We start from the raw sequence: 23,715 nt of genomic DNA on the forward strand, positions 1-23,715 counted from the left end.
TTATAGGCCAGGGGCGGTTTTAAAAAAATTTGGGGCCCTGGGAAATGGAGGGGGCGGGGGGCCCCCCCCTGACAAGAAAAACCTAAAAAAAACCCATTTCCTTTTAAAAGATAGAGAAATTTTAAATTTAAAATTAGACTTCATTATTTGTTTAGGTTTTGTCCCTCTGTTCTTGCCCTTTTTTTTCCTCTCTATTTATCAGCCTCTGATGGCATTTTAGCCAAAGAAATTTTTACCCAAAAACTTTAAATTAATTTTTGTTTAAATAAGGATTAGTTGTTTTTAAACTATACATGTGAATAGCCCCCCAAAACATTTTTTCCTGTGTGACAGTGGTGCATGAAAGGGGAAAAACTTTTTAAACAAAAAATTCCAGGTGCTGGCAGGCCCTTTGAGACTGTCATAGTTTCGATTGCTCAAAGGTCTTTTAAAAGGTTTGGGGCAGGGAGTTTCCAGCTTGTGGGGGTTTTGAGGACCCTGAGGGACTCTCCTCCCGGTTTTGGTCTGAAACTGACTTTCCCTGAAGGGTCCAGTTAACCTCTTAGGCAGGGTTGCTTATGTTTTTTCTTGGGACAGAGGCTGGGCATCCCATCCCTGGTAGGGCCATATTGGTCTGGTGTCATTGTTACATGCTTTTTATGCATGCCTTTCTTTTTTTTGCTTTTGATAGGGCATCAAGTATGATGAGGGGAAAATTTTCCATTGTTTAAAAAAAAAAAGGAAAGCATTTTGTACTTTAATAAACATTTTTAAGAAACTACACTAAATAGTGCTGTTTATAAAGGTTTTTGGGGATTTATCACCCGGTTTCGGGTTGAAGGGGGGAATTAGGCTTTTTTCCCAATTTTGTAAATGTTTTTTATTTTGAACAACTGGGGACAGAGGGGAAAATTTTACAGTACTTTTTTGGGGGAATTATTTTGGAATCGGTGCAGATTTTAAAACCCACTCTTATTTTTTTCCCTACATGCTTCTTTTAAAAATAAAAAACTTAAATATAAAAAGGGTTGAACATGGGGGGCTGTAGTTACTCTGTTTTTCCCATTTCTTTTGAAATTTTTATTTGGGGCCCTTAAAAAACATAAATTCATATTTTTGTTTTTTTAAACATATTGTAAAAAAATTTAGTGATTATCATTAAAGGGAGTTTTGGGACTTTTAACACTTTAATATCATGTAAAATCTGGCTTTTTTCCGACAAAAGTAACCCAAACTTGGATCATTAATCATCCCAAAAACGGGTTAAAAAAAATTTTTTAAAAACATTTTGCAAATACGATTTAAAATTTTTTTTGTCTGTCAATAACTTCCGTTGGGCTCTTAAAGGGAGGAAATGTTTTGGTTTCACCTGGTTTAATGTATTTTTAATCTTTTTTCCCAGAACTTTTGGTTCCCAATTTTTTTCAAAAAATTTTAAACGATAGATAAATCGATTTACGAAATAATTTTTAGTTCCCTGTCCAAATTTAGTTAACTTTGGGCGTTTAAACTTAAACATTTCTTATTAAATACTTTGAAAGGGGGGAAGACTTTAACGAAACAAACTTTTTATTAGAAAAACCCTTCCCCTTTAAAATCCATGGGGCCCCCTATAGTAAACCAGAACATTAAACCAACCCTTTCCCAAATAAAAAAATTTTTTTTTTAAAATGAGTTTGCTTTTTTTAAAGTAATGATTTCCTCATTTTTAAAAACGGGGGGTTGAGGATTGATTGAGCTTTGAGCATCTTTTTTACGGGCATATGGATTTATTTTTATGCAAAAAACTTTTTTTTAAAGAAATGTTTTATTTTTTGGCCCTAAAAAAATTTCTTTCCAAGGAAATTTAAGACCAAAAAAAGGTTTCTTTCCCTTTTAAACCATTTTTTCCTTTCAATTCTGTTTTGGTTATAATAGATTTGTTTTCTAATGGATTGCAAGAAAGGATTTGTTTGTTTAGATGAGTTAAAAAAGTAAAATCCACTTTCTTAATTATTTTTGTGGAACCTTAACCCTAAGTTTTGGACTCTAGTTAATTTTACTTTGGTACCTGTTATAGAATACGCATTTGGGGCTCCTTCACCGACTTCAGAGGAAGTCCATCGTACCCAAAAGGGGGGGTTTTTAAAATTTTTTGTATACAACCGTCTCCCAAATTTTGGGGATGATTGTACACAAAATCTGCCGAGAGGGAAAAGGGAAATAGTCCCCTGTGTAAAAGATTACCCATAAAGGGAAAATTTTGAAGTTTTAACCCAGATGATGTTGCAATTTTTCTTTTTAGTTTTTTTTTTTTAGCTCTCACTTCCCGGGCAAGGTTTTTTTGTTGCCCCCATGAGGCCCGCTATTTGTTTTAAAAAGGGCGTCTTTTCTTGGGTATAACTTAATAAATTTAACCCGGGGTAGTGACTATTCCTTTTAAACATTCTTTGCAAAGATTTTTTAAAATTTTACCCGGGGGGAGATTGGGGGTTTAAGAAATTTTTTACCCTTTATCCCCGGGTTTTAGTTCAAAAGAACTCCCAAAAAAGTTGGGGGGTTTTCAGAACCACAGGACAGGGGGGAAAAAAAGGATCAATGGGATGGACATCTTTTGCTTTAAAAAATGGTGAAATAGGGAAAATCAGGGTTCACTGTTAAAACCCTGCCCCCAAAGTTTTTTTACTTGACAATAAACCCCACAGAAAAAACCCTTGAGAAAGGGAAAGGGGGTTTTTCCTCATTTCTATGTGCCGGTCTAGTGAAAAAGATCCATGTTGGGGCATTTTATATTTTTGCTCTGCCCAAAAGTTTTCACCCAAAAAGGAGATGAGATACAAGGGATTTCTTACTTCTGCCCCAAAGGGGAAAAAAGGGTTAAAAAATTTAAAATATTAATTTTACCCTTTTTAAAAAAAGTTTAATTTTTTTCAAGTCCCCCACTGGAATCTCGGGGCAAACAAAAAACGGCTTTTAATGGCAGGGAAAAAGCAGCTAAAAAGGGGTCTAATGATTGTCTTGTGTGTATGGGAGCCAGACCGCTGTTACGTGTGGTTCCTGCCACCATAACTCCTCAATGTCTTCTAAATATAATGAATTATACAGTTCCAACTGATAATTGCACCTATTGGGATAAGATCTATCCCCTGACCACAGATGAGAAGAAAAAACCAATCTTTTTGAAGAAAGTGGCTGTGGCAAATTTCACCTGTGTAAACAGGACCGGAGTGGGCCCAAAATTGGGTACACTAAATGAAAAACAATGTGCAAGCATTTTACTGGTATCCACCTTTTTTAAACCTCAATCCCGCAGTGACATCTGGTGGTGGTGTGGAGATGACAGATTGTTTGACAGACTTCCATGCAACACCACTGAATTGTGTGCTGCAGTCACCTTGATTTTACCTGTTTCTATTACTTCACTCACAATGGATGAATTGTTAACGACTGTAAACAGTATTTTACCTCACACATGGCATACTAGAAGAAGGAGGGCATCTGAAAATGCGTGGAGTCCAGATGACCCTACTTATATTGACAGTATTGGAGTACCCAGAGGTGTTCCAGATGAGTATAAACTAGTGAATCAAGTTTCTGCAGGATTTGAATCTTTCTTATGCTGGTGGTGTACTATAAATAAAAATGTAGACAGGATCAACTACATCCATTATAACGTCCAGAGGCTGGGAAATAAAACAGAACAAGGCTTCTCCGCCGTCCATGAACAATTGTCAGCTACCTCTCTGATGGCTTTCCAGAACCGTATTGCTGTTGACATGTTGTTAGCTGAAAAAGGTGGTGTGTGCTCTATTTTTGGAGATCAGTGTTGCACCTTTATTCCCAACAACACTGCTGCAGATGGCAGCCTCACAAAGGCCCTTGAAGGCCTTCGCTCTCTTAACAGCAAAATGAAAGACCATTCTGGAGTTGACACAAAAATGTGGGATGGATCTGGAGACATTTTTGGTAAATACAAACAACTGGTACTTTCTATTTTGATGTCTGTAGCTATATTTGCCGCCATCCTGACCTTATGTGGATGTTGTTGTATTCCATGTATTAGATTGCTGCTAAATAGACTAATTACCACTGCAATACAACCCATTAAAACAGAAATGTATGCCCTTATGTCCACTGAGGAACACCTATCGGATGATGAAGACAGCGAAGAGGATGAATTCTCTTTACACTTTCCTGACTTTTATCCTAATCCCAACGACAATAACCCACCAGTTTAAAGTACCTCTGAGTGTACCCTTTACAGCTAAAAAAAGAAAAAAGAATGATTTCTTAGTTGAAAATCTGAAAAGAAGTAACTATTGAATGATAAAAATAAATAGCTTAAAGTGAATAAACAGGAGGGAAATGTTGGGTTAATTAATTGAACATAAGTTATTCTACTTTAATCATATTACTTTAATCATATTATACTTACACATTTTGTTATCTCTATCTTACTCATATTACAAAGAGTGTTAAAACATTTAGTTTTGTTTGCTGTGTCATTAATGTTTTTTAAGTCTGTGCAGGAGGGATGTTGACTGCGACTGCTGTTAACAGATGTCGTTAAGGGTGTGGAGGAGAATGGAGAACTGTGCAACTAGATAAGGAGAGGGGTTCTCCTTATCCTCTGATGTATGATGTTGTACGAAAATTCTGGTTTCAACTGGGTTCTGTTCCCTCCCCCTTTAGCGGTTGAAACCACATTGTAATCAGGGCGTTTCTTCAATAAAGGGCTTGGAGAGCAGATACTGCTTCAGAGTGGGTTTGAAGTTGTAACTGAATGCAGTTTCTGATCCCCTCTCCTTGCAAGTAAAATATACTAAATTCTCTGTGTCATTCTTTGTGCAGGTTGCTGAATAAGGTGTTTGGTGTTTAAACCTAACAGTGGGCGTTCTACACTTGCTGGTATTTCAGTATTCAGAGAACCCACTTTGAAAGATTCACCTCTTCCCATCTTGACAAACACATTAACTCGTGTGCGATTTTCTCCAAGAGAACAACACAATGATCATACTGCTATATATAAGTTTTCATTTGTTTCCGCATTCAGGTAAAATACTTTTGCACTTTTAAAGAGGATTTTGTATATAAATTTGCAGAATAGTTTAATCTCTAATGCAGTGAATTATTAAACCTGCTTCACTATTTTTCACTTACTTTCAAGGTTCTTCTCCAAGTGACCAAGTCCATCAGGCTCCTGCACACCACTTTAAACTCACTAGAGAACCTGCTGTGATAAATTGCACTCACAATATTCAATACTATGATCGGATCCTCTGGTATAAACAATCAAAGGACGATCGGATGCAGCTCCTCGGGTACATGAATGTTAAAGATGGCTATCCAGAGCCTGAAGTCAAGGTGAAGATAACAGGAAAAGCAACTAAGGGAGAAACCTGCACTTTAACATTAGAGGCAGTCGACCTGAGCAGCAGTGGTGTTTATTTCTGTGCAGCTAGTCGACACAGTGCTGCAGGTTACTGCTTCTCAGTGCAAAAACTTCCCAACAGATTTGTTTCATCTGAGGCCAGCAGTTCATTGATCATTGCAGCTGCATGATCGCCTTTAAGATAATGTTATTTTGTGTCTACTTACAAAATGACAGCTTTAATCTTTTAAACAGCCAAACTACTTTTTTACCCGGCCTCAATTTATGCCTGAATATTTGGTAACATCTCAGTCAGCAAAGTGAGTCCACAGATATATGTTCAAATATGTTCACAGTTTTACAAGGTATATCTTTGTATTTCTAATAAAATAAAATAATTAAATGTGTTTTTATTCATTTTATTTTATCATCATTTTAAAACAGAGATGGAAATTCAGTTGAAATAAGCCTTATCGGGATGTAAACCAAAGCACAAGTACCTACAAACTTTCAATTATTTTTCCCAATTAACTTAAATGAATACACACACACACACACACACACACACACACATCTATATATATATATATATATATATATATATATATATATATATATATAGATACATATATATATATATATTAGTGCTGTCAAAATTATCGCGTTATTAACGCGTTAACGCGAGGCCATTTTAACGGCGATAATTTTTTTAACGTGAGATTAACGCTATGTGGTTTTATGGTACAATTTTTCCAAGTACATCCCGCTGCAGCCTGCGGGAAGGCGGGGCTATTTTCCCCCAGTCTATGCATTTCTCATAGGCTTCTAGAGCGGAGCTCCTCAAGGGAAAAAGACGCTCATACACTGGGTGACGCTAGTGCCTTTTCTTTAAGCCCCACCACCAACAAACAAGTTGAGTGTCTGGTAACTAGTAGCAACCTGAAATACGCTGAGAAAACTGATTACTGAGGTGAAATGGAATCTCGTAGCAGCCCTCTTGCCGTCTGTGTACGCAACAGGTCAGTATCGCGTGTGTGTGTGTGTGGGTGGGTGTGTCTGTGTGTGGGTGAGTGGGTGTGTGTGTGTTCTCATTTTTGTTAAGAGGCTGAAAAGTAACTTTCTAGAGCATAGACTACCTTCATCTAGTAATGTCGGTCTATTGATTTTTTATGTATTGATTGAAAATTGTTCATTATTACCTTGGTTAATTAACATCTAATGTTAACTCTACTGCATTTTATAGCGGTAGGGTAAAATGCTTGTCTTTGTTCAAAAGACTGTATTAACTGTAAAGACTGTCTTTTACATCAGCCTGTTTTCAGGGCCTTTTTTTTGGCTACATATTTGTTATTTTTTGCTACATGCCTCCCCATCTTCTTGCCATATGTTTCTATGGCATAAATCAGTATCTGTGACCTGTTTTCATTTTAAAAAAAGAACATTGGCACAAACCTAGCCTGTATGTATTTTTTTGTATGTCATCGAGAGTATTTAAATGATTTTCAATCAGGAAAAAAATGTGCGATTAAAATGCGATTAATCGCGAGTTAACTCAGGCATTGATGCGATTAATCGCGATTAAAAAATTTAATCGATTGACAGCACTAATATATATACATATATACAAGATGAAAAGCATAAAATGCTTAAGGTTAAAAGAATGAGAAAAATTGTTTTTATTTCATAATCAGTTATTGTACTTTGCACTTTTGCACTCATCAATACTTTTTAATAAGAGGGATACTCAGACAAAATGTTTTCTATTGTTACCTTGAAGCTTTGGAAAAAGCTGCCTTTGCAAATACAGTACTGTGCAACCAGCTCCCTAGATCAATGATTTTCATTAACACTTTTGCTCTTCAGCAGTTTTTTAAAGTGTGAGTCTCGCATTATTCTCTTAGTCCAAGTTGATTGTGCTTAACTTGCTCCTGGTTGCATGAAATAAAGGCTGCATATAAACTAAACTCTCAGTCAAAGAACAAACTTGAAAATGAATCATCATGGAAGATCGTTTATCAGCTCTGACAATTAAAATTTATTAATAACATCTAATATATCCTACTGTGTTTAGGCAAAGGTGCGGATATCTTAAAGGAATAGTACACCCAAAACATGATTAGCCTTAATTTTCTACTCACCCCCATGCTGAACAACACTCTGGAGTATTTTTTTGATATCTCAAATGCATCTGGAGATCTGGGAGGCTTCTTGCTGTCTGCTGACATTCAAATAATGGAGGTGCCCAGCGCCCGAGGCAGAAAGGTCCATAAAAGTCCACAAAAAACGTTTCAATATTCCTCCATACTGCTCGTCCAATGTATTCCAAGTGTCCTGAGTGGGTAACATCCAGAATTTACTCGAAACGAAGTCATTTAGAATGTTTTTAGAGCATAAACAGTAGTGTATAGGATTTCCTGAAAGCGCGTTCACGACGCTACGGAAACCGCGGCAGACCAAACCAGATGAAAGTGCGCATTCAGCTCGGCAAAGAACTCATGCTCTTCCTCAACACTGAAGTCCTCAGACATTTTTCTTTCGTTGTTTCTTTCTTTGCACAGGTAAACAGCACATTTCTTCTTCTACGCTTGCATTATTGGCAGAGCAGACGCTGAATGAGCACTTTCATCTGGTTTGGTCTGCCGGCTTCCGTAGCGTCGTGAACGCGCTTTCAGGAAATCCTATACACTACTGTTTATGCTCTAAAACATTCTAAATGACTTCGTTTCGAGTAAATTCTGGATGCTACCCACTCAGGACACTTGGAATACATTGGACGAGCAGTATGGAGGAATATTGAAACGTTTTTTGTGGACTTTTATGGACCTTTCTGTCTCGGGCACCATAGACCTCCATTATTTGAATGTCAGCAGACAGCAAGAAGCCTCCCAGATCTCCAGATGCATTTGAGATATCAAAAAAGTACTCCAGAGTGTTGTTCAGCATGGGGGTGAGTAGAAAATTAAGGCTAATCATGTTTTGGGTGTACTATTCCTTTAAGAGAATAGATGATGTTGGTCCTTCTTCATTTTCTTCCAATCAGTCTTATAGGATATACTAGAAAGTCCCTTTAATTTATTACATTTCATCCATTATATTTTTTTATATTTATCCAGTACATAATTTAATTTGTTACTGATTTTTAACAGGGTGGGAATCAAACTGGAGTTCTTTTTATTCTAACCTTTAGTTTTTTTGTTAAGAAATGCTGTTTAAAATTCTACCTCCAAAATCATTTTATCCACAAGGGGGCAGCGTTTCTCAACCAGTCCTACCTACTTTATTTTGTGAACAATCAGCCTATTGCAGAACAAAATCAAAAGTCTGATTGGATAAATTGTGCACCATGTCAAAAATACAGAACTTGAAGTGGATTTCCAATTATAAAACATGGGACCATTTTGGCAAACTGAATTTAAAAAACTAACCTGTACATTAGTGCTTGATATTTAAAAATATGTGAGTTAAACATGATATAAAAAGCTTGCTGTAAAAATTTTTATTTCACTTCATCCATCTCCAACTTATTCTGTCGGGGTTGCGGTGGAGAGGGTCTCTGACATTTTTCAGAGACGATTATATAGAGTTTATTTTGGAAATAAATTAACTTATCAATAGAGTAAAAACCTTTACAATGATTAATTATGGGAAATAATTTATCATTACTGTATGAGGAGGTACGGTAATGTTTAGATTATAAATTATTTTTTTGCATCGTTATGTCCTGTTTTTGCATGTAGTTTAGAGGTTATTGAGTGTGTTTTAACTGTTAATGCAAAGAGCCATTTTGTCTGTTTTATAAACTCACATGATGAGGTGAAATGACCACACCCACCTGTCTGCCTTTATATGCAGTGAGGAAAACAGAAGAATCAGTTCTTAGTAACATAAGATAATGTTGTTCATTCTCTGCTGGATAAGCTTGGAAATATTACTAGTTTCAGGTAAATGAAAGCTTCCATAATCACATTTGAAAAAATCTTTTTGTATTAAGTATTAATACAAAAATAACTTTAAGTATTAAAGTATTAAAGTATTAAAGTTATTTTCTTTCATTAATATTTAGGTTACCTCTTAGAGGTTTTGCCCATCAGAATGTCATAACATTGTTTCAGTGTTCTTTTTTTTTTTTTTTTTACTTTCTTTCAGGTTCCTCTCTAAGCAGCCAAATCTTCCAGAATCCAAATGAGATCGTTCAGAGAAATGGGGAAATGACCCAAATCAACTGTTCTCACAGCATCCAGAGCTACGATCAAATCCTCTGGTACAAACGAACAGAAAATCAAATGCAGCTGCTGGGATACATGCTAAGAAAAAGTCCATTTCTAGAGAAGGGCCTGAATGTGGAGATGACAGGCGGTGCAAATAAAGACGAGAACTGCACTCTGACAATTAAACACCCAACTGTGAACAGCAGTGCAGTTTACTTCTGTGCAGCTCGCTACCACAGTGCAACACATCACTGCTGCTCAGTACAAAAACCACCACCTCACTGTTCCTGTTATCTATATTATCAATCATTTCATCCTTATGCACCTGTGAAAACACAAAGTGATTCCTTCTACTGGGTTTAGTACTGTATACAAATATTTGTGCAGTATTAAAAAAAACAAAAATATATAGAAAATAAATAAATGCTAATAATGGTTTGAACAAAGCACAGACAAAGTCTTACTTTTTAAAAAGGTGGTAAAGTGAAATCTTGTAAATCAGAATGAATTTAGTTGGTCACAGGGCCTAAATTCAAAATGGTAAACAAAGAGGCAAAGGGAATGTTGTACCCAACATATTGTAGTATCTAAGGCAAAAAAAAGTGTTATTTGATGTGATAAACTGCCCTCTCACTAACCTCTCAAGTATTACTTTAAACTCCACGGGTGATAAAGAGAAATAAAGAAGAAATATTAAAATGTCAGTTTTCTTTAAAACATGCATGAAAGTTAAACTAAGAACTGTAAACCTTATCATGCAAAATAAACTTTTTGAGCTTTTATACTATAATGCTATATCTTCATCAAAATCATGTACAGAAGCACCCTGCCTAGTAAAAAATACTACCACTTTCTCAGATCAGGGTGGGGATGTTTGCAGCGCAGCTCATTTCTGCTCAAAGATTAAATAAAGGGACTCTTTAAGCAGCTAATCTGTACAGTGACAGCAACTGTTCTGTTTTCACCTAATGTCTACGTCATGAAAAATTGGGTCAAAGTCTATTCATAACGTTGAAGCAAATTGAGAGCCTTAAATAGGTATTGAGGAGGATTTCTGTCATTTTTTTAAAAGACCTGCCCTTTAAAAAAAAAAAATGCACACTCACAACCCTGTCCCCAAGAGGGAACGCCTATTAAACACTTGCAAGAGCAGGCATGAGCCCATTTCTCCTTGTCCACGCTCTGTTTTAAAGTTGCTGTTCTCATAGCTCATACAAGCTTACTGTGCTCGAACATCCACCCTAACCCCTAAATCCCTCAATTACTATATAGAGCTTGGACCATATATGGACTTTATAGCAAACTCAGTTAACCTACCGTCTGGACAGATGTTCACTGCTTTTTGCTTCCCGTTGGTTATGCAACTCCTCCTCAACCGTGCGGGGCCTGCGCCATGTTTGTTACTAGTCACTGCTGTCAGGTAGCGACAGCGGGCCACCGTGACAGCAAATCCTTTTTGCAAGGAGAGCTCTCCGCGCAAAGTATTCCTGGGATGTATCTGCCTCTTCTGAGGCCTTTCTTTTCTTCTCATACACTTCATAGACACTTTTTCTCTTAAAACCCTTGGACATTTTCAAAGAACCGCTGTTCTTCAAAAAGAATTTTAAAGAACTGTTGCTTTACTTTACTTTAAAAAGAATTTAACACTGAAATAAAATTAGGTTTTTATGCATCAATGTTATACATAAAATTTTTAAATAAGAAATAAATAAATAAAAATGTTCCATTTTAAAATCTTAAAGTGTTTTTTGAAGTAGAGAACAACAATTGTTCAGTTCGGTATATAGACAATTTCCTGACTTTCATATTTTTTAAAACACCTGAACTGACCTTTTGTTTTGTTTTCTTCTTTTTTATGGCTTAATGAGAGACAAAGCCATTCTCAAGCCATTCCAGGCTCATTGTGAGCTTATATATTCAAAAACTAAGACCGTTTGTTTAAATGATTGGATGCAAACTATTGGTACTTCAATATACAAGGAAGCAGATTTCTCATCTCGATCAAAATATTTATTTTATAATAAGAGGCTTAAAAGTTTAATCAAATCCAGTCAAAACACCCAAGAGCGCCTCTCACAAATTCAAAAGAAACTTCTTATCTAAGGCCTGGATGAAGAGATGCTGAGTTTAGAGGCAGAGAACAAACATAGTTCATAAAAACCATGTATGATCCTAATTATCCCTGATACAAAAATCTGCAACAAAACCAAAATGTTTGGACAGAAACTTAACATATGCTGGCTAGATGATGGTGGGGATTTTTTAAATATGTCATATTAAATTAAGCGTTTATTTCCGCATGTTTTGCTCCTGAATGTATTGATAATATAGCACATACTCTCCTTGAGCTCCGAGGAAGTCAGAGTGGAGCACTGGGAGCAACAGCGGAGGCTTGTAGGCTTGCTTTGCACTGGAGGTCTGGAGTGCAGCAGAGACGGAGGATGTGGGATTAGACACTGTCATCAGGCAACATGCGGTCATTTATAAATGTTTTAAATCAGGTTGGGTCCGGATTAGCCAGCAGGTGGTCCGCTAATCTGTGACCTCTACTCTATACCTTTAATATGCCTACATTTAGAAACAAGTAATCTTATAAAAGCAACTAGTAAGATATGAAAAAGCATATTACTGACTAATGATTTGGTTTGGTTTTAAAGAATTAGGAGAAAAATCTTAGAAGAGGAGGAAGTACATAGTGAGAACCCACCGATAAAGGGTGTGTTCCTCTTCTGTGGGAGTTCCTGCAGACACTTAAATACTGAACATTTGCTTGCTGTAGGAACATAATATCAGCAACTTTCATTTTAAATGCTTACAGCAAAGACAATGATTCTCATCTTCTACTTCATGGACATTATTGTTCAAACTTTAGGTAATATTATTGTATTTGCTATAATTTACCACAACAAGCATGTTGAAAAAAATGCATAAAAAAACAAAAAATATAAATTTTGTATCTACTGTGATAAAGTAATTTGGAAATTGCTTTGTTACTTTACAATTTAATATTAATTTTCCATGTTTAAACCTTTTCAACAGGCTCTTCTCTCAGTGATCAGGTCCATCAGTCTCCAGCTGACATGTTCCACAAGCCTGGAGAAAAAGCTCTCATCAATTGTTTACACAGCATTGAGGGCTATGATCAGATCCTCTGGTACAAACATTCAAACAACAAGCACATGCAGTTCCTGGGATACATCAGCGCAATGACTGCATTTCCAGAGCCTGGAGTGAAAATAAGTGGTAACGCAAACAAAAACCAGAACTCTACGCTGACAGTTGAGGAGCTAGATGTGAACAGCAGTGCAGTTTATTTCTGTGCTGCTAGATACCACAGTGCTTCATAATAATAGTCCTCAGCACAGAAACCTCTCAGCTTCTTGCAGCTGTGTTATTTTTGTAGGCTGGTGGTACTACATGTTTCCTCCAGACTTGTAGTGCTGAGATGAAGTGAAGCTTTGATTTGAGAAAGGGAGTCCAAAATTACAACTTAATGTTGCACAGAATGGCAGCCGAAAATGTTTTGTCATTGTCTCCTTTCTATCTCCTCTTTCTTTCATCTTTTGTCCTTTTTTTTCTCCTTTTCTTTTTCCTTTTTCTTCTTCTGTTTTTCTGCTCTACTTACTTTGCAGTGTCCATATAAACTGTTAAACTCCCTGCATAATTATAATAAAGCAATTTATATGCATGAAACAAGTGGAGCAGTATGGCAATTGCCATACCGCTACACTTGTGAAAGTAAAATCTGTTGGGCTCCTTTTGGCATCAAGACAATTATTCTTATTGCCACCTTGCTAGACAGGGCACTGTAAAAAAAAAAAAAAAAAAGAATGGCAGCCGATAATATGATGAATTAAAATGTTTACATGTCTCTATATTAAGTTAATTATGGAAGCCCTAAAAAAATTATATAAGTAAACTTCTACGTTTTTTTTTTTTCCGGCCCTAAAAACCAAGCATAATAAAGCTAATTTTTAAGTTTTGCAATTTTTTGCCACAAGAATCAATGACCTAAGATCTAAACTAGATTTTTTGCAAAGTAAAATATACAGATATTTCTGAGCAACATAGATTTGATTACAGTGGTGAACCTAGATATTTGCAGGAAAACATCAGGACTGATATCTCTTAAAAATCAAGATTGTATTCCCCAAATAACCTCAAAACTTGATGTCAATAAACAAAGCATTACAAAAACAATGACTTAGAAAAATTACACTTTTACTTCTTTACTTGACTTGCCTTTCAGAGTTTCCATAGTTGACAGTATATTACAGAGTAGTTTTATTGCATCTTTTTGATGTTCTTCTTTACATCAACGGGTTTTTCAGACTCCTATAAATATCCACAATAGATGAGGAGGGACTGCTAAGATCCACTGTTTTCAAAATATTCAAAACTACAACCAGATCCTCTGGTACAAGCAGTCTAAGAGAAGGCTGCTCCTCCAGGGTTACGTCTACTTCATTGGTCTTAACCCAGAGAAATGACTGATGTAAAGATGAAAAGAAGTGCAGACAGTGATCAGAACTGCAATCTGAGTCAGTCAGTCAAAAAACTCAACTCAAACATCAGCACTGTTCAATTCTTCGCCTGAAGTTGCCACAGTGCTGCACTCCACTGAATAGCTCTACAAAAAACCTTTTCACAAATTAGCATGTCTGAATCTAAACTAAAGGTCATACAAACTTTTCTAAACAGTTAAAAATAACATCTAATGCAGAATTAAAAACACTTTATTATGCAACATCCAGATTAAGCACAATAAATTTGTTTGAAGGTTAGTGGTATCAGCCTGTTTTTCAAAGAAAATAAATATATTGTTTATACACATTCACTAGTTGAAGGGGCCAAAGAGTCACAACCACTTAAGGTTGTTACTTAATCATATTTTATCATTTTTAGAAAAAAGGGACAAACCAAAAAGTTGCAGTGCAAGATAGTTGCATGTTTAAGTGTGCTGTGATCTGTGATTGGTTAACCTGTTTGGAAGAGGATGAGTCACAGTAACTTCATACACTCAAGCTGGAAAGAGCCATGTGTGCTCATTATAATCCAAATCATTTGAGCTACCGAGAATAAATCAAGAGAGAAAAGTAACAATTATGATCCTTATCTTTTGCGCAACCTTTCATGTCATGCTTGTTTCAGGTAATTTTTTTGTTTTGCTTGCAAAGTTTTTTTTCTGTCTGCAATAATTCTGATTTACTGTGTGAATCTACAGCCATTGATGTAAAATGAACGTTTTGAACAGGTTTTTCTCTCAATGACCAAGTCCACCAGGATCCTCCTGAATTATTCTGTATGACTGAAGACAAACCCAGAATCAACTGCAAGCATGAAATCCAGGACTACAATCGGATCCTCTGGTACAAACAATCAAAGGACCGTCGGATGCAGTTCCTCGGGTACATGAATGTTAAAGATGGCTATCCAGAGAATGGAGTGAAAGTGACAATAACTGGAAAAGCAACTAAGGGAGAAACCTGCACTTTAACATTAGAGGGAGTCGACCTGAGCAGCAGCGGTGTTTATTTCTGTGCAGCTAGTCACCACAGTGCTGCATGTCACTGCTTCTCAGTGCAAAAACCTCCCAACAGATTTGGTTCATCTGATGCCAAGAGCTTACTGATCATTGCAGCTACATTGTTTCTCCCAAATCAAACCTGTTAAAACATTAGCTTACTTATGCAGCACCTTATTTTTTTCACTTTTTTTTCTCTAAGATGCAAAGTATCTGCTTCTGTCAAAGGGAAATAATTTTTTACTAAAAGGTGGAGTTACGGAGTTACGTGACCAAAGAAGAGCGAAAATTTGTGATCATCTGTCCAAACAGTCAGTTAACTATAAAGTCCACTATATAGTCCCCAGTCTATATAGCGATTGAGGGATTTAGGGGTTAGGGAGGACGTTAGGACACAGACAAAGACTCATAAAACCAACAACTTAGCTGCCTCCTCACCATATGGCCAAAGGAGGTAGGACTAACAGTGCTGCGGAAACGCAATGGGTTATAAAGCTCACAAAATGGCCAAAATGAGGCAGCTAGGAACTAACAATGCTGGACACACACCTTTAACACACTAGATGAACTTCTAGGATGAAGCAGGAAAAGAGAAAATCTGCACATGCAAAGTCAATCACGCTCTCATTGACACACTTCCTGAAATTAGCATTAAGTTCAGAACTTTTTCGTATAAAACTCTGTCTCTTTAAGATCATGAGTGTTCAACGAAATGAATGCAAAACCTAACTAACTCTGTCTCGCCCAAGCTAGAGCTATTTATTTGAGTATCAGATGAAAATAAAAGGAAGGAGGTTTTACTATGTGTTTATTCGGTGGACGGGGGGGATTGAAGGGCGGTTTGGTTCGATCTGGCCCTGTCAGGCCCAGAAGCCAGTCCTCAGTACAACAGGCAGCTCTTGGAGAGCCTTGACTTAACCTGATGCAACAAACAAAGGATTTTAATGGGCTTTAATCAGTTTGGTAATTTACGGATGGGTCAGGAGCATCCTCACTCACGATGCAAGCCATAGCTGGATCGGCTCTGCAATGATGGGTCCTCACAGCAGGGGCTGTACAGATCTCAGTGGCAGCAGCAGAATAGTGTGGTTGACCTATGGCGGAAACTCACTTCAGCAGCAGGCAGGAATCGCAATGTCGACGCTGCACTCAGAGCTTCTAAAATGCATGAAAAGGGTCCAGTCTGGATTTGCTGGTGAACACAGACGCGTCAAAGGACTTTGTGTGGTCCGGCAGTGTTTGTAGAAAAAATAGTTATAAATCAAATAAAAAAATTTAAAAACCAGAGATTTTATTTTTAGGCCATATTGACCAGCCCTAAGTGAGGCTCTGCTGAAAAATGAACAACAGAGCCGTAAACTAGCCGTAAACTAGCCCCACCCACCAGCACCAAATTAATCTTTAAAACCTCTTTCCGGTCTATATGTCTTTAACTGCCTAGAATTTGATCTGGAAATCTTCACTGTAGTCTGTCTTCCCACAAGTGCAGTGGACCCAATGAGGGTCATTGTCTCCTTAGATGCTGTCTGTATCAACACACATGGATATAAATATTCTCTTTCTTTTGGCTTCGGAAGTTTTGGGGTACAGACTATTAGTGAGGTCAGTAACTGATTTTGGAGCAGAAGACTTCCTGTCTCTAATCTGATTTACTCCAAAGGATCTCTATCACTTTGAGGTCAAGGCCAAAGTTCTTCCATAACAACATCGGCCTTCTGCTGGAACAGGAAGGGCTCCACCCACAAAGCTAGGAGCAGGAAATTGTCCAAGATATCATTGTGGGAAACAACAGTAGGGTTTGCTGTTGCCATAAGTAAAGAGCCAACCCCAGGACCTTAAAAGTAATCCCACAATATAATCCCAAATCTCACAATTCAAAATCTTACCGTCAGGCAATCAGATACCAGACACAAGAATCAGTTCAAATACGTCTCTAAAGTCAGGTGAAAGTATGCTTGCTTTTTGTTTCCATTTATTGGTTAATGGAAGGTTGCTTCAAATCCTTCCATGATGCTTCTATACAATTTTGAGTTAATCTGACAGTCATCACATTTGGCAAGAAAACCCTCAATTCAATGACACAAAGGAGCATCTCAATACTTAATATTGTGCAGTTTTTAGAAGCTTTAAAGAATAAACCTGAATACCGTCCTTCTTTATTCTGTGTTTATGTTAACTCTAAATGATAACTTTATTAACCCCTCGTTTCTGGTTGCTTTAAATATATTATATCAAATAAATTCCAAAAATGTATTATTGCCCTTTTTTTGGGGGTCATATTAATTTACTTAAGAAAAGCTTTATCAGGATTATGGTTTGTAAACAGAGTCTAAACAGATGTACCTTTGACTTAGCACAATGAAGGTTTCTGTTTCTTCATCACTTCCGTTACCTTCAGAGCTGTGGGCTGACAAACTATCATTACAAGGGTGACACACTGCATCATCTCAGTAGACCTCAGAAACCTTAGAAAGCTCCAACCATGTTGTAGGAAGTTTTCAAACAAATGTCTTCAACTGGGCAAAAAAAGAAAAGAAAACCAGATATCTATATGTTTATGTTGCCTTGCAGCTATTTTTTCCATATTGGTGTCATTTAAGCTTGGGTTTGCTTAGCATGAATAACTGACATATTCTGTTTCATTTTAATTCCATCAGTACCACCCTGCTCTCATTACAAGAAAGGCTTTATGATAATCCAAACCATGAATCAAAGCCATACTGCTGTTTACAAGTGTGCTGCAAGTTATGCACAGACAAACGTAATCTCTTGCATGAGAAAAACTCCAAACACAGTGTTTTATCATCAGTGGTTTTCAAAAGGAAAAAATAACACCTGCTTTACGATTGTCAAGATATTAACTGAAACTGAACGTTTCCTCATTCTTGAAAAGAAAGAAACATGGCAGATATTTTTAATGTAGAGTAACAACAACATAAAAAGATTATAACAGTGTTTAAATGTACAGAGATATTTGCATTATTTGCAGAAGGAAAGTGTGAGTGGGGAACCTAATCTGACTCTTGTTATTGAGGCCAGCCAGAGGGGAAAGAGTGATGCATTTTTTTATTTTTCTTTAAAGTATGAGAAGGTCCAGCTGCAATCTTATCAGCTTGCCTCTAAGTCCTGGAAGTGTACAATTCCTAAATAGAAGGTAATATTGTAGCTTGTTACCCTCTCTGCAGAGGAAATTATACACTGCAGTATTCCCTTGTCCCTGCAGGTGGCAGCAGTGTACTAGACAAGGATGGAGGAGGAGACGATGACTCAATATTGCAGGGTGGGAATGCACCATCACTATCTTTGTTAGGTTTAGCTTCTACAGCTACCACATGAAGTATATTATCTGCTGATCTTTTCCAGTAGAGGGAGGTGATGTTCAGCTTCCTCTTAAGGTCCTGAGCAATAATGGTTTCCAGGAAGCTGAAAGAGTCCGAGGTGGTGACTGATGGGTCATAAAAGATGAAGGGGAGGATGTGTTCCTTTTAAAATCCATGATCATCTCCTTTCTTTTATTTGTTTTTATCATATATAAAAACTTATCATTAAACTTCTACCTCATAAACTTCACAATTATGTACTCCCAGTATTTTTGACTGTGACATGACATGAGACTGATATATATGTAAGATTATGGTTATCTTTAAAAATGGAGAAAGAAAAAAAAACAAAAAAAGCAAGAGGTCTTGAGTGAAGTTGCAAAGCATGATATATTATAATGTGTTTATGTTCTTGTATTTTCATGTTTCCGGAGAATACATCCATTGAGGATTTACTTTATTGCTTTAACCAACTAAAATATTAACATGTTTCAGTTTTTGTCTGACTTCACATCACAGCATATTAAAGAACAGATCAATTAAAGAATAATAAATTTGGGTTTAGTTTTTTTATTTTTTATTTTACATCACCTTTAAGTTTCTAAATCCCTTTCTGGGTTTAGACTAATGGAGAAGACCATCATGTGCATTAAAGTCTGAAATTAAACATTAAAAAGAGTTCTGTTTGTAACTGAGTTTTGAATCCTTTCGTTTAGTGAGGCTGTACCAATGGGCGGTGCTTCCTTATCATGTCAATTTCCTCTTTAGGCATGAACTGAGTTCAAACAGCATTTAGAAGGACTTCATTACTGTGCACCTTAAAATAGTCTAGTATAGGACAATTCGGGGAAATTATTTTACTCTGATGAGGAAAAATGATCTGCATCTTTGGTTTCTTATGTCTTGCTGGTAACTAAATCTTTCAGAATAAGATTATATCCTATATTTGTTGTTTATGTTCACATAAGACATTATGTCTTTCTTAATATTCTTTCTTCTTTTTTAGGTTTAAGTCTGGGTATTGAGGTCCATCAGTCCCACTCTGATCTCATCAAACAAGTTCGTGACAAAGTTCAAATTTCTTGCAGCCATGGAAAAACTGATTACACACTGATGCTCTGGTACCAAAAGTCCCCTGGAGACACAGCCATGAAGCTCATCGGATATTTGAATTATGGTACACCATCCATAGAAGAGTCATACCAAAAGGACTTTAATATGTCTGGAGATCTGAGTGGGAGTACAGCAAAAAACGCCTCTTTGATAATCCAAACCGTGGATCAAAGTCACACTGCTGTTTATTATTGTGCTGCTAGTTATGCACAATGAGAGAAAAACTCTGTGTACTTCAACAAAAACTTCACAGCTGAATCATCAGTGGTTTTCAATAGCGAAATGACACCTGTTGTTTTGGTTGACAAGATGATAACTTACAGCACTGTGGGAAAATAGAGATTCTGAGAGTTCCATAAATGAAAAATAAAAATAGCAGGGTTCCTGGCATGGCTTCAGAACTAGCTGAGGCCCTGAACACGATTATCTGGACTTCCAGACATGTAGACATCAGAGAATCTAAAAGAAGTTTTAACGTTAAGTAATGTTTTACAAGTATGTTGAATTTGTCTTTAAGGAAGGCTGTACACATAAACAAGCATACACTCAATCTAAATTCATGTAGAAATATGGTATGTAATACACAAATATTCAAGGTACCAGTTGTAAAGGAAAAATGATAACATAATGTTGTAAAATTTTACAAATTTTGCAGAGAAGCAGCAATAAGGCTGATATAAAAACATATCAATATACCAAAAACAAGGTAAAATAAAAGTAAATAGTATTTACATGTCAAAAAAATTTGTTGCAAGAAGACAGTGCAAGCAGGGGCCCCCAGCCCTTATTAATGAGGTCAGCAGTAGTTAGGAAGAAGCTGCTTTTGTTGATGAAAGTTTTTGTCCTGATTCACCTCAGCCTCATGCCAGAGGGGAGAGTTTGAAATGTTTTCAGTCAAAGTTGGTCGGGGTCAACTCTGATCTTTGCTGTTCACATTAGAGGCTCAGCGGTGTACAGTTCCTTTATAAAATGAACGTAGAAGCCAGTCAACCAAACCACAGAACAAATTATACACTGCAGTCTGCCTCTGTTCCTGCAGGGGGGAGCAGCGTACCAGACGATGATGGAGGAGGAGAAGCTGGACTCAAGTTGCCAGGATGGAAATGCAGTGGGGCCGCCAGGAATTTGGGGCCCCAAGAAAGACATTGATACACAGCTGTATCTATGTACACATGAATACAAAATAGTGAAAATACATTCCTATAAGGTTTCACTATAACTTTATGAAAGGACACATTGTTTTTATGTCGGCCCTGAGAGCTTATTTTTCATTAATCTGTACGTGTTGAAGAAACGTGGCTGCTGGTGGATCTTTGCTTTACATGATGAAGGAGGAACGAAGACAGTTTAATGTAAATATCCTGCTAAACATCTACTAAAGTTTAGCTGATGTTAACCCTCTGAGGACTACAGTGTTTTTCTGTTGTCTCTGGTTAATAAAGGTAAATTCTCAGCTCTGTGAGATTTCTGGCTTTGTTGCTCGGCCTCTGTTATACACAGGCACACAATAGGCTAAAAAAAAAAAAAGTATTATTCTTGGTTAACTTTTGCTTCAAAACTAAAAATGAAACAAACAAATAATAAAAAAACTTGCAATCATGCTTCATTTCAGCTCCCAGCTGGGCGGCATAATTAATGGTGGGAGAATAACTATGTAGTTGTATGCAGCAGATAGCTATCTTATTCAACTCAACAGGTTAATAATCTATCATTAATTTGAACTTTTCAGTTAACAAACCTTTCTGAAAAAAAAACATGAGGGGAAAAACTGTATAGGGCGCCTTCTCTCTCTACTTTTACTAATTCCTTTCCATACCTTTTTGAAACCCAGACTTTGGAGCAGCCATGAAAGTTTTTGCCACCCTGCTGCTTATTTACACATTTTCTTGTTAATTTGTTTCTTTCGTTGTCACTACGTCAAATGCACTTAACGATCGAACTGCCGGTGACAGACAGGGAGACCTGATGTGATGCAGGACCTGAGCACCAAACCATTTATTGCAATGTCACAGGAGGGGGGGAGTCAATATGCTCATGCTTTGTTTCACTGTTTACTGTTGAAAAATGAGGGAGAACATGAAGATTATTTATTTTACTGCTGGATTTTCTTTTTATATTTGAAAAATATAGTGGGAAAAATCTTTTCTTCTTCTTTTGGGGGCCCCACTCAGTCAAGGGCCCTTAGAATCATCCTAAATTTTCCCCCAATATGGCGCCAACTGTGGAAATGCATCGCTATCTCTGGGCAAACTTAGCTTCTTCAGCTGCCACAGAAACTACATCGCCTGCTGATCTTTCTTGGTAGAGGGAGGTGATGTTCAGCTTCCATTTAAGGTCCTTAGCAATTATGGTATCAAGAAAGCTGAAAGAGTCCATGGTGGTTACTTAGGGCTCATAAAAGAGTAAATGGGGAGGATGTGACTTTGCTTTTTCTAAAATCTTGAACCATTTTTCATAATCAAAAAGTAAACAAGTCATTGATCTTATTCCTCGTATACTTTACAATCATGTAGTTCTGTATGGTGAGCCATCACATGACATCACCATGTAATATATCCAAGTTATGAGTTCTAACCTTTAAAAATGGAGAAAAAGGAAAGCAGTGATGAGTGAATTTTCAAAGCATTGTAGATTATAAACTTTTTTTTTTTTGTTAATTCCAAAAAAAGGGTGCTAAATTGCATGTGCAATCATTTGTTTGCATGCTCAATAAGTAGCCATGTTGTAGGTGATCTACAAAGATTGCAGCACAAATCTTAAGATAAGCATATCGGTTTGGTTTTGGCCATTAAAATGATCAGATTTAATCTTCTACAGGCACTTCAAGAGTGGCTGTGAAGGAAAGATAAAATTCAAAGCCGTGGAGATTGAGGAAATAATTATATTTATTTAAAAGATAGTATTGATAATACTAGATAATATTTATAGTTCAAGTCACAGATTAGCATTATCTAAGTGCTAAAAACAAAAGTAAAGAAAAATAAAACAATGAAAATACCTAAATTAAAAGCTAAATATAAAAAAAAAATGTATATACGAGAAAGTTGTCTTCCGACTGAGACCCCACCAATCCCTCCCAGACAGATCAGTCACACTTAGATACATTTAGAGCAGATTAGGCTTTAAACAGCTGGATCTAGCTCCTCGACTTCTGTCAACTGTAGTTTGAAACGATATGGTGCAAAACACAGTCTTCCATAATAGTTTAATAAATCACAACCATGCTTCATGCAAACTTTTGTTTTAAGGTCCAAATATGTTTACATGTGCACAGAATATCTCTCCATCCCCTGGTATTGTACAAGTGACTCCTTTAGTGCAACAATAGTTTTGCATGTGAGTTTGCACTTGACATTCGGATGTACTAAAAAAGATGCAAAAACTGCTGCAGTTGACTTTCAGACTTGGAAAAAGATAAATGTTTACATTTGCATAACCACCAATGAATTTGCACTGTTTGGTCATTAGAATATGATCTGCATATTGATGAAGCAATACATGCAATAAAGGGTCTGTCTGCTGAATTGCAAATTGGTATAACTTTGCACCTTATTTGCACCTGTTTTAAGTCATGCAATTCTTCTGAAGATCAGGTCGAATGTACTTTCTTTACCACGTTGACCAACAGAGATTGTTGCTTAATTCTGTTTTAAAACATCAGTTTTGGTCTGACTTCATAGATTTTTTTAGGTTGCAATATCAAAACATTTCATATTCGCTAACTGTGGTTTGACTACTGACGAATTATCATGATCACCACTGTCTGAAATCAGACATTAACAAGATCTCTGGTTGCAAAATAAGCTATAAAAATTTTAGCCTAGGGATATACAGTATCACTAAGGGGCGGGGTTTCTTCATCACTTCCATTTCCTCTTGAGCTGAATTCACACAGCATCAAGAAGGACTTCACTTTTGTGCAGTAATTCCTTTACTCTGAAGAGGAGAAATGATTAACATCTTTGTTTTCTTATGTCTGGCAGGTAATTTCTTTCTTCTGAATCAGATTCTATTAACCACTTGTTTTCTTTCGCTCCTGACATATAATCTGTCCATCTCATGATCAGGTCTCAGTCTAGGTCTAGAGGTCCATCAGTCCAACTCTGATCTCATCAAAGAAGCTGGTGACAAAGTTCTGATTTTCTGCACCCATGAAAAAACTGACTACAGAGTGATGCTCTGGTACCAAAAGTCACCTGGAGAGACAGCCATGAAGCTCAT

The 23,715-nt window shown here is 36.7% G+C and overlaps 1 protein-coding gene and 2 gene segments (V, D, J or C); all 3 read left to right on the forward strand.

Annotated features, from left to right (window-relative positions):
- Positions 1-9,218: 9,218 nt before the first annotated feature.
- LOC119794965 lies at positions 9,219-9,900 on the forward strand. The segment is given in 2 exon segments: positions 9,219-9,270; positions 9,476-9,900. Coding segments are annotated over 2 exon segments (474 nt in total).
- Positions 9,901-12,335: 2,435 nt separating this feature from the next.
- Positions 12,336-12,884, forward strand: LOC119794966. The segment is given in 2 exon segments: positions 12,336-12,409; positions 12,577-12,884. Coding segments are annotated over 2 exon segments (372 nt in total).
- A 1,758-nt stretch (positions 12,885-14,642) lies between these two features.
- LOC119794940 (M1-specific T cell receptor beta chain-like) overlaps positions 14,643-23,715 on the forward strand; it is a 32,479-nt gene continuing 23,406 nt past the window's right edge. Inside the window, exons 1-2 of the mRNA XM_038302722.1 lie at positions 14,643-14,688; positions 14,792-15,085. Coding sequence (XP_038158650.1) covers positions 14,643-14,688; positions 14,792-15,085 — 340 coding nt within the window. The remainder of the gene's footprint in view (positions 14,689-14,791; positions 15,086-23,715) is intronic.

Source organism: Cyprinodon tularosa, unplaced genomic scaffold (genome assembly GCF_016077235.1).
Source record: "Cyprinodon tularosa strain WSP-4 unplaced genomic scaffold, ASM1607723v1 ctg499, whole genome shotgun sequence".
Taxonomy (NCBI): domain Eukaryota; kingdom Metazoa; phylum Chordata; class Actinopteri; order Cyprinodontiformes; family Cyprinodontidae; genus Cyprinodon; species Cyprinodon tularosa.